This window comes from Neophocaena asiaeorientalis, unplaced genomic scaffold (genome assembly GCF_003031525.2).
Source record: "Neophocaena asiaeorientalis asiaeorientalis breed wild unplaced genomic scaffold, Neophocaena_asiaeorientalis_V1.1 scaffold70, whole genome shotgun sequence".
Classification (NCBI taxonomy): Eukaryota; Metazoa; Chordata; class Mammalia; order Artiodactyla; family Phocoenidae; genus Neophocaena; species Neophocaena asiaeorientalis.
The window spans coordinates 10,576,107-10,590,424 of record NW_020175410.1 but is presented as its reverse complement, the minus strand read 5'-3'; the positions used below and the strand labels follow the sequence as shown (position 1 = coordinate 10,590,424).

The 14,318-nt window shown below is 37.9% G+C and overlaps 1 protein-coding gene across 4 annotated transcripts in view; it reads left to right on the top strand.

The window, feature by feature from the left end:
* Positions 1–9,529, top strand: part of DYNC1I1 (dynein cytoplasmic 1 intermediate chain 1) — a 333,033-nt gene extending 323,504 nt beyond the window's left edge. For all 4 annotated transcript variants that reach the window (XM_024767040.1, XM_024767038.1, XM_024767039.1 and 1 more), the window contains one exon: positions 8,600–9,529. In XM_024767040.1, the coding sequence (XP_024622808.1) occupies positions 8,600–8,710 (111 nt within the window). In that variant the 3' untranslated portion in view covers positions 8,711–9,529. The remainder of the gene's footprint in view (positions 1–8,599) is intronic.
* Positions 9,530–14,318: the final 4,789 nt, after the last annotated feature.

Genomic DNA, 14,318 nt, shown 5'->3' with positions numbered 1-14,318 from the left:
GGCGCTGGGGAGCCACAACTGCTGAGCCCACGTGCCACAATTACTGAAGCCTGTGCACCTACAGCCCATGCTCCACAACAAGAGAAGCCACCGCAATGAGAAGCCTGTGCACCACGACACAGTGTAGCCCCTGCTGGCTGCAACTAGAGAAAGCCTGTGCATAGCAATGAAGACCCAATGCAGCCAAAAATAAATAAGTAAATAAATAAATTTATAAAAAAAAATTTTTTTTTAAAATAGCTTGACAAAGCTGTATTGGTCATATTTGAAAAATGAAAAAGATGCATGTGTATATTTACAAGGAATAATTATACTTGGAATTTTGATTTTTTTTTTTTTTTCTATACGCGGGCCTCTCACTGTTGTGGCCTCTCCCGTTGCGGAGCACAGGCTCCGGACGCGCAGGCTCAGCGGCCATGGCTCACGGGCCCAGCCGCTCCGCGGCATGTGGGATCCTCCCAGACTGGGGCACGAACCCGTGTCCCCTGCATCGGCAGGCAGACTCCCAACCACTGCACCACCAGGGAAGCCCCTGGAATTTGATTTTTAAATTAACAAAACGTCCTGACAGGATTTTTCTTGTGATCTGAAAGAACCCTTTCCCCACACCCAGTTCGTGAAACTCAGTCATACATTTAATAATAGCTATCTAGGAAATGATTTGTATGGGTTTTTAAGAAAGCAAATATGATCAAACATAAGGTGTACTTCTAAAAAATGCAGTGCTCTATGTAGGTGAAAAGAAGAAAATGGAAGAAAGAAAATAGGTAAGGAAGCAAAAAAAGAAAAAGAAAAAAATTGGAGGAGAGGGAATTAACATTAAGAAGGAAAAATATAGGGTGAACAACATCATTTATCTGGGGTTTATAATGTGCCAAACACTGAGCTTAAGCTTTTTATATTTGGGGGGAGATCTTGTTTAATATTCACAATGGTCCTAGGAGTTAGTGGGAAAATTCCTTTTTCTCACAAATGAAGTGAAGATGTTAAAACATACATTTCCTAAGGACACCCAGGAAATTATTGGCAGAGCTGTGAAAGAAACCATATCATCTGGGTGCTGTCTGAGGTGGAAAAAAGTCAACCCTGGCTCCATTCTCAAAATCTAGTTATCGTGCAATCTGTGCCTCCCTTTAGGTACACAAGAAGCCCAGGAAGCCCAGGCAGGACACCCAGTGGTTAGCCTAATTAGTTATTTGGGCATGGGGTAGGGCAGGATCTAAGGGCATCCTCCATTGCATTCAGGCGGGAGGAGGGTGGGGGGCAGACTCATGACACAGCCTCAGAACTAGGGGGATGAAGGGGGAGGATGAAAACGATCAATTTTCATGAATTTTTCCACAACTTTTGCACTTTTGCTTTTTATTTCTGACCTTTACATCTTCCAGGAATCTTAGAAGATTAAAAATATTTAGAATCTTTTAGCAGGTGACTCAAAACACATTACCTGCCATGGTATGCTGGCATTTCCTAAAGGGGTGAGGCTCCTGATTGCCCACACTGACATGCGGTAAGTTACATGGTCTTGAGCAAATCATTCAGCTCCCTGTCATTCTGTTTCCTGTCTGTCACAGAGAGGTCTGCTTCTTAATGTCCTCACATAGCAAAATTTAGAATTAATTCTTAAAGCAAAACCACAAAAATGATATCGAATTGATACGTATGCCACTCACATATGTGATTTTTAGGAACATGTTCAATCTGAGTAACTGTTCAAAGAACAAGAATGCATGAGTATTCTGTGTTGAACTCATAGTACTTTCTTCACTTAGATTACCTTTCTCATCCTCTCCACATCTCTTTTGATAAATGGGTCAGACACCATCATCCCCATTTTACAATTGAGGCAATGAGAGGTTAAGTGCCTGACCATAGCCAGTAACCAAGATGAAAGCAGGACTTAAGTTTCCTGTCCAAATCTAAGGTTCATTTTACCTCCTCCTTAGGGCCAAATTACTGCTTCAGAAACCACCTTTGGCCTTAGTTCCCTTGGCTGTAAATGTATGGTCATATCATATCTATAAGAGGCACTTACTCTTAGAGCTAAGATTTTGTTATCTCAGGAATCAGCTCCCTGAGTGCTTTTGGCACAAAAATGCTTTATACATTTAGCAAAAAGTTAGAAAACAGTCATCCAGTTGCGAAGGGGGGTGGTAAACTGGCGAGTGGTGAACCCTGGATGAAGCAGTAGAAGAATCTGAGTCACCTCTGACCTAGGATGTGGACGTTGGTGGATGAATCTGAAGCCCCAAAATGCTTCCAGATCCACTTTGACTCAGGACAATACTGGTCAATTTTATCGGGCCCTTTTTTATGGTAGTCCCTTGATATAACTATGGGCTATTTCCTTCACAGTGCTTCTCAAATATGTTTTTTAAGTTAATTGAAATTGTTCATCACCATTAGACACTTGTGAATATTCTTCCTATCAGAAATGTAAATTGTTTGAAAATTATTCTAAACTTATTTTCAGGGGGAAAAAATCCATAGTGATGGTCTAGATTTAGCCTTAATGCCTTGACAGAAACCTGAAGAGATGCTGAAGCCATGTCATTAACATGCCATTTGCTTCCCTGCTACTCGCTTGACACACAACACATACCAGGAAATGTTGCAGTTATCACTGTAAGAAGGTAAATTTTAGGTTACTCTACTCACTTTCTGAATATCAGTAAAGTTAAAAAAAAAAAAAAAACCTATGCCAGTATTCACACATTTTGACCTAAGAAAACACGATAATTAATATTTATAGTCATCATATGCCAAAATGATTCATCACTGTATCTTTAGTCCTACCACAGTGCCTGCCATATAGCTGGTACTAAGTCCATGATGACTAGATCAGTACTGAATAGATATATATATGCTAGTTAGAAGGGCATGACAGCAGTCTTTCTCTTAATCAAAGAAACGAGCAGAGTTTTTTATCCTACTTAATGATTAAGGTAAAATTGGATTAAAAGTCTCCTAGAGAAAGTTTCAGATGCACTTACGCTCATGAACTTCTTTTCTAGACATTTCTAATAAGAGAGAACCAGGTGAGAGGAGTCAGGAACTGCCAAGGGTAAGAAGGACACAGTTCTGTCCAAACAGATGCTGCTTACAGCCAAAGATGTAAAATGAAAAGAGTGGTGGCCTTGTGTGTTCGGATACCTGTTTGGTCTTACCTACAAGTAATTCAGATGCCAAAAATTATTACTTTGGGTGTGGAAACAGCCCGTGAATACACATTCCTACATTCAAGCTAAGATTATACTTAAAGTGCTTCCTGATGGTGATATTTAACTCTAAAAATGGGGCAGTGTGCACCTCACCTTCTAACATTACGATGATCTTGGATTGTTTTTATAGTCAGCTAGATGAAAAAGTGTGATAGGATGAGGTAGATAAATTTAAGTTTCTAGAAGCAATTGTGTTCTCATCCTGTTCTAATCAAGAATTTTGTGTGTTTGAACCAAAACAAGCTAACTTTTCTGTGAAGTTTATGGTATTCTAGAGAGGAAAATGCTTGGCAGAGCAATTTAAAAAAGAAAAAACAAACTTCTAATATTTCCCCAACCTAAATGAAACTTTCACAGATCAAAAAGACATGTTAGAATACTGTGAAACATTTTGGTGAGGGTGAATCTGTATTTTTAAGGACAAATATAGTACTATTATTTCCATCACCATGGAAAAGGTCAAATGTATTGCAGTAGTTCCACAGTAGGGTATAGTTTTATCAGAAACTTCTAAATTTGATAAAATTCATTCTTAGATTAATATATAGAAATCTGTTGCATTTCTTTACACTAACGATGAAATATCAGAAGGAGAAAGTAAAAATCCCATTTAAAATAGCATCAAAAATATAAAATACCTACCAGGAATCCCCTGGTGGTCCAGTGGTTAGGACTCTGTGGTTTCACTGCTGAGGGCCTGGGTTACGTCCCTGGTCAGGGAACTAAGATCCTGCAAGCTGTGGGGTGCAGCCAAAAAAAAAAATAGTATATATATTTATTTATTTTATATATATATATATATATATATAAAATACCTAGGGATAAACTTAACCAAGGAGGTGAAACACGTATATGCTGAAACCTATAAAACACTGATAAAGTGATTCAAAGAATGGAAAGCTATCCATGCTCTTGGATTAGAATATTAGAATTAATATTGTTAAATGGCCATACTATCCAAAGCAATCTACAGCTTTAATGCAATCCCTATCAAAATACCCATGACACTTTTCACAGAAGTAGAACAAATCCTAAAATTTACATGGAACCACAAAAGACCCAGAATTCTGAGGAAAAAGAACAAAGCAGGAGACATAACCCTTCCAGACTTCAGACTGTACTACAAAGCAATAGTAATCAAAACAGCATGGTATTGGCACAAAAACAGGCATAGATCAATGGAACAGAATAGAGAGCCTAGAAATAAACTCACACACTTACGGTCAATTAATCTGTGACAAAGGAGCCAAGAATATACAATGGAGAAAAGACAGTCTCTTCAACAAGTGGGGCTAGGAAAGCTGGACAACATGTAAATCAATGCAATTACAATATCCCTCATACCATATACAAAAACTCAAAATGGTTTAAAGAACTAAATATAAGACATGACACCATGAAACTCCTAGAAGAGAGCATAGGCAAAACATGCTCTGACATAAATCACAGCAATATTTTCTTAGATCAGTTCCCCAAGGTAAAAGAAATAAAAGCAAAAATAAACAAATGGGACCAAATCAGACCTAAACTTCTGTAACAGCAAAGCACAGCCTATGGAATGGGAGAAAATATTTACAAATGCTGCTACTGACAGGGGGCTAATCCAAAACATACAAACGGCTCATACAACTCAGTATCAAAAAAACTGAACAACCCAATCAAAGAAATGGGCAGAAGACCTAAATAGACATTTCTCCAAAGAGGACATAGAGATGGCCAACAGGCACATGAAAAGATGTTCAAAATCCATAACTATTAGAAAAATGCAAATCAAAACCACAACTTGGTATTATCTCACACTGGTCTGAATGGCCATCATCAAAAAGGCAAAAAATACTAAATGCTGGGAGAGGGTGTAGAGAAAAGGGAAACTTCTTACACTGGTGGTGGGAATGTAAATTAGTGCAGCAACTATGGAAAACAGTATGGAGGTTCCTGAGAAAAAATAAAACTAGAGCTACCATATGATCCAGCAATCCCACACAGCAATCCACATACCCAGCAATCCTGGGTATATATCTGGAAAAGATGAAAACTCTAATTGGAAAAGATACATGTACCCCAGTGTTCATTGCAGCACTATTTACAATAGCCAGGACATGGAAGCAACCTAAATGTCCACTGACAGATGAGTGGATAAAGAAAATGTGGTATAGATACACAGTGGAATATTACTCAGCCATAAAATATAATGAAATAATGCCATTTGCAGCAATATGGACAGACCTAGACATTATTATACTAAGTGGAGTAAGCCAGAGAAAGATAAATATCATAATATCACTTATATGTGGAATCTAAAAAATGATACAAACGGATGTAGATACAAAACAAACAGACTGGCATAGAAAACAAACGTACAGTTACCAAAAGGGAAGATGGGGGTGGGAAGAGATATGTTAGGAGTATGGGATTAACAGACAGAAACTACTATATGTAAAATAGATAAGCAACAGAGATTTACTGAATAGCACAGGGAACTATATTCAATACTTTGTAGTAATATAAAATAGAAAATAATCTGAAGTATATATAATTGAATCATTTTACTGCACACCTGAAACAATTTTTAACTCAACTATACTTCAGTTTTTTTAAAAAAACCTCAAAGATTTTACTTACAAAACCCTTTAAATTTTATGTTTTATTAATGGTAAATATTAAAATTACTACTTTGATTTCTTTAACAAATAAAGGAACGAGACTTCCAAAAGATTTGTCTTTGAAAAGTTAGATGTGCAACTTTATATGTCATCAGTGATACTCAGTTCTGTCCCAGACTGTATCTGGACACATATTCAACCCTTAATGTTTCATAATCTTTATTAGAGTTGTTTCTTAAGTCTTGCCGTTACCACTACATGAAACTATGTAAACACATTGATCTGTTCTGTTTTAGTGTATTGTTTCTATACATTGCTATCAATAAAACATTACATATGGTATCATATAGTAACTTAAATTTGTGCCATTTTAACCAATAATAAGTACAGTGTTACGTTTAGAAGCCAAACCCCTCGAGTATATCACTTTTACTAGTGAGATCTGCTTTTTTCCAATATTTAACGTTACATGAAGTTACGAGGCAATTTAGATTTAACTTGATTCTCACCTTATATGAGAAAAAGTTGTTATCAGGATTCGCTTTTGTATCTTCTTGGGCTTTTTGTTTTGTTTTTGTGGCTCTTTCTGGGAGGGCTTGGTCAGGAGCTGGAGAAAAGACAAGAAAGAGTGGACCTATTCTTTCATATAAATATGTTGCCAGCCTTTTCCTGCTCATACTTTTTGTTAGCTCTTTGTATAATTTATTTTGAGGACTTCATTTCCCCAGTGCAGTATTTTGTAAAATTGAAGAGAAAAATGAAGAATAGTGGAGCATAGGAAAATAACACAAAGTAGAGAAAATGAACTGAGCAAAGGGGTAACAGTGCCATTCAAGACTGTTGTGAACTTGTGTCACTGTCTAAAAAGGAATTTGGATTCATTTCAATAACTAGGGAAGTACTTAACCTCAGACCTCACTCATATAACTAAATGAGAGTTCTTGTTATTACTCCGTTTCTCCAAATAAGAAATAACAAAGAAGTACAAAAAAAAAAGTTGTTAAAAGAAAAAAAAACTTACTTCTCCCACCTGTATATCATTTCCAGAATTAAATCCTTGAAACATTTAACCTCAGGACAGAGCACTAATTGAAGGACGGTACTTTGTAGGATGATGATGCCGCCCTCCAATAAGTTGTCTTGGATAGATCGTATCTGAGGATATCATCAGCTGTAATAAAAATTTAAAAAATTTAAAGTTCTAGGGGCTTCCCAGTGGTTGGGAATCCACCTGTCAATGCAGGGGACACGGTTCGAGCCCTGGTCCAGGAGGATCCCACATGCTGCGGAGCAGCTAAGCCCATGCACCTCAACTACTGAGCCTGTGCTCTAGAGACTGCGAGCCATAACTACTGAGCCTGCGCCACTGCTGAGGCCTGCATGCCTGGGGCCCGTGCTCTGCAACGGGAGAAGCCACCGCAACGAGAAGCCCACGCACCACAATAAAGAGTAGCCCCTGCTCACCACAACTAGAGAAAGCCCGCACACAGCAGCAAAGACCCAATGAAGCCAAGAATAAATAAAATTTAAACTTAAAAAGTCCTAAATGTCTGGCTTGATATAGTAAGAAATTTTTCAGCTGTAAAAGTGATCTCAAAGTTTAGATTTATTTGCTGCTTTTTTATTTTGGAAAATGTATATTGACTGGGATAATTGTGTGTTATTAATGTTTATGGAATATATGGATAGCATGTGTAGCGCTAGTATCTGTAGATGGATTACATCATCTTACAGGGTAGTCTTCCAAGAAAATGGCTGTACAGTCGAAACAAATTTTATTACATGAAAACCATTCAGACTTGTACTTGATCCTGCTTCTCATCTTCAAATAATTCTTTTTTATTCCAAACACTTGCATGATACCTTTAAACAATTCATTTTTAGATGCCATGTAGAGAAATCATTATCCTTTAAAACACCTAACAAAAATCCATACATGCAGTTTGTGTCAGGTGGGGTGAATTTTCTCCTTACTGAACTGTGCACAGGAGAAGATACTTTGGGGAAATTTTATAATCCCTCTTTTTGGTGATTCAGTGTAGCAAACTGGCTAAGCATGTAATTACTGGAACCAGATGACATTGGCACTGATATTTGCTGGCTATGCAACCCTGGTAAGATGAGTTATCTTTCTGTGCCTCAATTTCTCCTTTTGTAAAATGTAAATGCTAATATTATCCTAAGTAGGATTGCTGTGAGGAATAAGTAGAATACATGTAAAGTACTTAGAGCAGAACTCTTGGTAAATCTTAGTTACTATTATTCATTGGCATCATCATGTACAATCTTGCTGGAAAAGCCAAAATGTCATATTATAGTAGTAAGATTTCTCTGAATATGTAAGTTATACTCTTGTCATATATATAGTGGCACGTTGGCAACACTTTTTAGAAAAGGATCAATAGCATCGACTTAGGAAGACAATACCACCGTTATTTCAAATTCCTAGTAATGCAGTTTTTATTTGTCATGTTCGCTGTAATTCTGGTCTTCTTACTGCAAGTGCTTTAACTTGGATACTGTATGAATTGTATAGTTTACATAAGTTTTTAATGTTTTATAAATCCCACCTGCGATTTTGCTTTTGAGAGTGACATTATTCTCCTAAATGATCAGTTTAAGAGCAATGCTTCAGAGATCTGATTCAAGGAAGACTATCTGATTTCCTTCCATTCCAAGGGAATCATCTGTTTCAAGAAGAACAGTCATGCAGGCTTCAAGGCTTTCAGCATGAAAGATACCTTGTTCACCATTTTCCGTTAATTTGTTTTGCAGCTTGCAGTTCCCCACAACGATGAGTGGACCCGATTTGCCAGGACCCTCGTGGAGATTCGTGCGAACAGAGCTGACAGCGAGGAGGAAGGCACCGTTGAGTTATCTGCCTAGTGGAAATGAGCCGTCCCCACCTTGACCTTCTAGAGCTCAGTATCTGCAGTCATCAAGTCCGCTTGTATTCAGTGTCCATTCAGTATCAGTATTGCCGTGACCGTTTGGGTGCCATGTTGTGCCAGCTTTGCTCCAAGTATTCCAGATGTATACTGTCCACTGACCTGAAATCCACCAGAGCATTTCTATCTTTATATTTCTGTCTCAAAAGTGGGGGTGGGGAGGTAGGAGCCTTCTTGCGTTGAGTTGTTGCCTTTTAACTACTTAGTAGCTGTATTTAATAGCTGGAAACCTCTGGTTACATTTGTGCTTACAGGCACTTCTGGCATAGTCCTATTAAATCCATATGAAGCCAGATATGATTAGGTGCAGATGTGGTGTCATGCTATGGTACAGGGCCAAAGACTTGAGATGTGGCGTTTTACATGGTGACTCACATTATGAATGGATTTACTAGAAGAACATTGCTGCTCCTTATTTATTGTGGTGTGCTGCATGGAACATATTTATTTGAAAGCATTAAAATAAACGATCCTAGAGCATGTGCATAATGAGAGGACTGCATTGTCTCTCTGTTGCTGTTGAGGTTACATTAAGTTCCAAATAACAATTACAGTATGCCGGTTCCACTGAGGACATGAAATCTTTAGAGGTTTGTTGCAGTGAATGGAATGAATTTTAATGCCTATTATTTCTAGGTACTTTAACAATATTTCAAATATAGTTGATCATTGATATTTGTCATTCAAGCTAACCCAGTCAGACAAAAGTCTGTGGTTCCTAAATATGACACCAGTATTGCCAATAAAACGTTCCAAACCATGTCTGCTCCAGTGTGGATAAATCCTTTGCTTGGGAACTGCCTGATTAAAATTCTGCTGTGGCCAGTGGGTAGGGGAGATATATTAGGGCCGTGTTAAAGATTGATAATGAATTTATAGGCAGCCAACCTGGCTGGACTTAAACCAAGACTCTGGTTTTATTTTTATGAAGGAACGTGTGTGCTATTTCTGGAAAGCGTTTTCTTGTCTCCTTCACCAGAGCCACTCTAACCCAAAGACTATTTCAAGTGTTGGGAGTAGGAAGAACAGGTTAAGATGAACAAATACCAACTGTTCGACACATTTCATTATTTTTTAATTTATACCAGAAAACTACGTTTATTACTGTTGGACTAGGAAATATGTCTAAACAACTTTATAGGATTTTGTTTTTTCAGAAGGTCATTTCTTGCCTAGAGAGAATGAAAATAAATAGTGGCTGAGTCATGAAAAACATTTGAAGACAGTCTTTGGCTTTTTAGGAAGAGAATTTCCATGGTGCTTTGTTGGTAGGGATTCCTTGAACTATGAGATTTCTTTTAATTTTGAAATAATGATATGCTTTTCTCTTAAGTGCTATACAGTGTGTTAATATTGAAACTTTAAAAACATTAAATTTTTAAAGCTAAAATATGAGTATCTAAAATAGGTTTAAAAGCAACCCAATGAGACAAAAGACCTGTACTCTGAAAACAATAAGACACTGATTAAAGAAATCAAAGATGACCCAAACAGATGGAGAGATACACCATGTTCTTGGATTGGAAGAATCAGCATTGTCAAAATGACTATGCTGCCCAAGGCAATCTATAGATTCAGTGCAATTCCTATCAAATTACCAATGGCTTTTTTCACAGAAATAGAACATTTTTTAATTTGCATGGAGACACAAAGGACACCCTAATAGCCAAAATAATCTTGAGAAAGAAAAACAGATCTGGAGGAATTAGGCTCCCTGACTTCACACTATACTACAAAGCTACAGTCATCAAAACAGTATCATACTGGTGCAAAAACAGAAATATAGATCAGTGGAACAGTATAAAAGCCCAGAAATAAACCCATGCACCTATGGTCAATTAGTATATGACAAAGGAGGCAAGAATATACAATGGAGAAAAGACAGTCTCTTCAATAAGCAGTGCTGGGAAAACTGGACAGCTACATGTAAAAGAATGAAATTAGAACATTCTCTAACAGCATACACAAAAATAAAGTCAAAGTGGATCAAAGACCTAAATGTGAGGCCAGACACTGTAAAACTCTTAGAGGAAAACAAAGGCAGAACACTCTTTGATATAAATTGCAGCAACATCTTTTTGGATGCACCTCCTAAAGTAATGGAAAAAAATAAATGGGACCTAATTAAACTTAAAAGCTTCTGCACAGCAAAGGAAACCATAAACCAAATGAAAAGACAGCCTACAGACTAGGAGAAAATAGTTGCAAATGACATGACTGACAAGGAATTAGTCTCCAGAATTTACAAACAGCTCATGTAGCTCTATATCAAAAGAACAACCCAATCAAAAATGGGCAGAAGATCTAAACAGACATTTCTCCAAAGAAGACATACAGATGGTCTAAAAACACATGAGGGACTTCCCTGGTGGTCCAGTGGTAAAGAATCCGCCTTCCAATGCAGGGGATGTGGGTTTGATCCCTGCTCAGGTAACTAAGATCCCACATGCTGTGGGGCAACTAAGCCTGCACGCCGCAACTAGTGAGCCTGTGCACTCTGGAACCCGCATGCCACAACTAGAGAGAAGCCCAGACACCACAACGAAGAGCCTGCCTGCCTCAATGACAGATCCCACATGCCGCAATGAAGATCCCACGTGCTATAACTAAGACCCAATGCAGCCAAAAAACAAAAAACCAAAAAAAAATAAGCAAACAAAAAAACAAATGGCTAATCTTAAGAAAAGCACATGAAAAATGCTCAACATTAATTATTAGAGCAATGCAAATCAAAACTACAGTGAAGTATCACCTCACAGCAGTCAGAATGGCCATCATCAAAAAGTCTACAAACAATAAATGCTGGAAAGGGTGTTGAGAAAAGGGAACCCTCCTACACTGTTGGTGGGAATGTAAACTGGTACAACCGTTATGGAGTACAGTATGGAGGTTCTTTAAAAAACTAAAAATAGAGCTACCATATGATCCGGCAATCCCACACCTGGGCCTATAGCCAGAGAAAAACATGGTTCGAAAAGATACCTGCACCCCGATGTTCGTTGCAGTACTATTTACAATAGCCAGCATATGGAAGCAACCTAAATGTCTATCGATGGACATTTAGAGAAATAGAAATAGATAAAGAGAGAAATGAAGAAGATGTACTAATACACTGTGGAATATTACTCAGCCATTAAAAAGAATGAAATAATTGCCATTTGCAGCAACACGGATGGACCTAGAGATTGTCATACTGAGTGAAGTCAGACAGAGAAAGACAAATCGCTTTTATAGTGGAATCTAAGAAAAGGGTATAAATGAACCTATTTACAAAACAGATATAGAGTCACAGATGTAGAAAACAAACTTATGGTTACCAGGGGGTAAGATGGTGGGAGAGCTAGATTGAGATTGACATATACACACAACTGTATAAAACAGATAACTAATAAGGACCTACTGTATAGCACAGGGAACTCTACTCAATACTCTATAATGACCTATATGGGAATAGAACCTAAAAAAGAGTGGATATATGTATAAGTGATTCACTTTGCTGTACACCTGAAACAACACTGTAAATCAACTATACTCCAATTAAAAATAAAAAAAGAGCTACCATATCATCCTGCAATCCCCTCCTGGGCATATCTCCAGAGAAAACCATAATCCAAAAAGGTACCTGCACCTCAATGTTCATTGCAGCACTATTTACAATAGCCAAGACATGGAAGCAACCTAAATGTCCATTGACAGAGGAATGGATAAAGAAGATATGGTACATATATACAATGGAATATTAGCCACAAAAAAGAATGAAATAATGCCATTTGCAGCAACATGGATGGACCTAGAGATTATCATATTAAGTGAAGTAAGTCAGAGAAAGACAAATATATTGTATTTCTCATATGTGGAATCTAATTTTTTAAAATGATACAAATGAATTTATTTACAAAACAGAAACAGACTTATGGTTACTAAAGGGGAAACGTGGTGGGGAAGGGATACATCAGGAGCGTGGGATGAACAGACACACACTACTACATATAAGATGGATAACCAACAAGGACCTACTGTACAGCACAGGGAACTCTACTCAGTATTCTGGGATAACGTATATGAGAAAAGAATCTAAAAAAGAATGAATATATGTATATGTATAACTGAATCACTTTGCTGTACAGCAGAAACTAATACAACATGGTAAATCAACTATACTCCAGTAAAATTTTTTTAAAAAGCAATCCAATGAAAAGTACTGGGGAAAAATTTTTCTCAAACATATGCTAAAGAACCTTAGAACAAATCAATAAGCCATGAGCTGTTATAGACCAAAGTCTGAATGATTCAATGAGTGAGGACTATGAAAAGTGCTAAGGCCAGTCACTTGTAGTAGGCACATGAAGAATTATAAGAGCTTGTATATCCCACCATGGTAGCTAGTCTCCAAGATAGTCTCCCACTTCTTGTGTGGTGTTTTCCCATCGTGAACCTGGGATCACCTTGTGTAATGACAGAATATGGGGGAAGTGATGCTATGTGGGGTTCAGGACAAGGTTATATGAAGACATAGCTTCCTTCTGGGTCTCTCGGCACACTCACTCTTAATTCCCCAAGCCACTGTGTAAGAAGGGCAACTACCCTAAGACCTCTAGAAGGTACAAAGGCCTAAGCTCATCACAGGGTGGCCATGTGGATATAGAGAAAGATATCCAGCCAGCCCACAGCCATTCAAGTTCTTCCAGCTGATGTCCCAGATGGAAGGTGGTAGCCATGACAATTTGCCTCTAAGATCTCTTGTTGCAAAGAACGTAATTGACTGACAGCTCCAGCTGCTTTGCTCTAAAATCCACCAGCATGTTTGACCAAAGTCATGCTTCTCAGCCAAGCCTGAGCATACCAGGGATAGTAAGGCAGGCCTGTTCCTGGGAGATGTAAGAGTCCTCTGAGGAGAACTCAGAGGAGTACTCAAGGACTCCCTGCCAGCATTGCTAAAACTTTCTCGGAACTGTACTTCAGTCTAAGACTAATCTTTCCTTTCCTTTCCCTTCCCTCCTTTCCTTCCCTCCCTCCCTTCTTTCCCTCTCACCTTCTTAGGGTCAGATTGACACCACTCTCTGATGGCTCTCCCAGCATAACCTGGCTGGGGACATGTGACCTATTAGGGAGTAAAGAGGCTAGACACCAAGAGTTACAAGAATTAGCATGTGCCATTAGGGGCCAGGATATGGTCTAACTTAGGCAATGTTCCATGTACACCAGAAAAAATGTGCATTCTCTGTATGTTGGGTATGTAGTTCTAAAACTGTCAAATAGATTAAACTGGCTGAGAGTATTGTTTCAATCTTCTATAATCTTACTGTTTTCTATGTATTCTATCAGTGACCAAGAAGGAGATATTAAAATATCCACTTATGGTTTTGAATTTGCCTACTTGTTCTTTAGTTCTCTCCATTTTTATTTTTGCATTTTGAAGGTCTGTTACTAGGTACATACATATTAAGTTTATTATATCTTCTTAATAAACTGACCCTTTTATTATTATGAAATTTCCCTCTAGTGTTTCATTTCAGCCCGAAGGGCGCCCTTTAGCATTTGTTGTA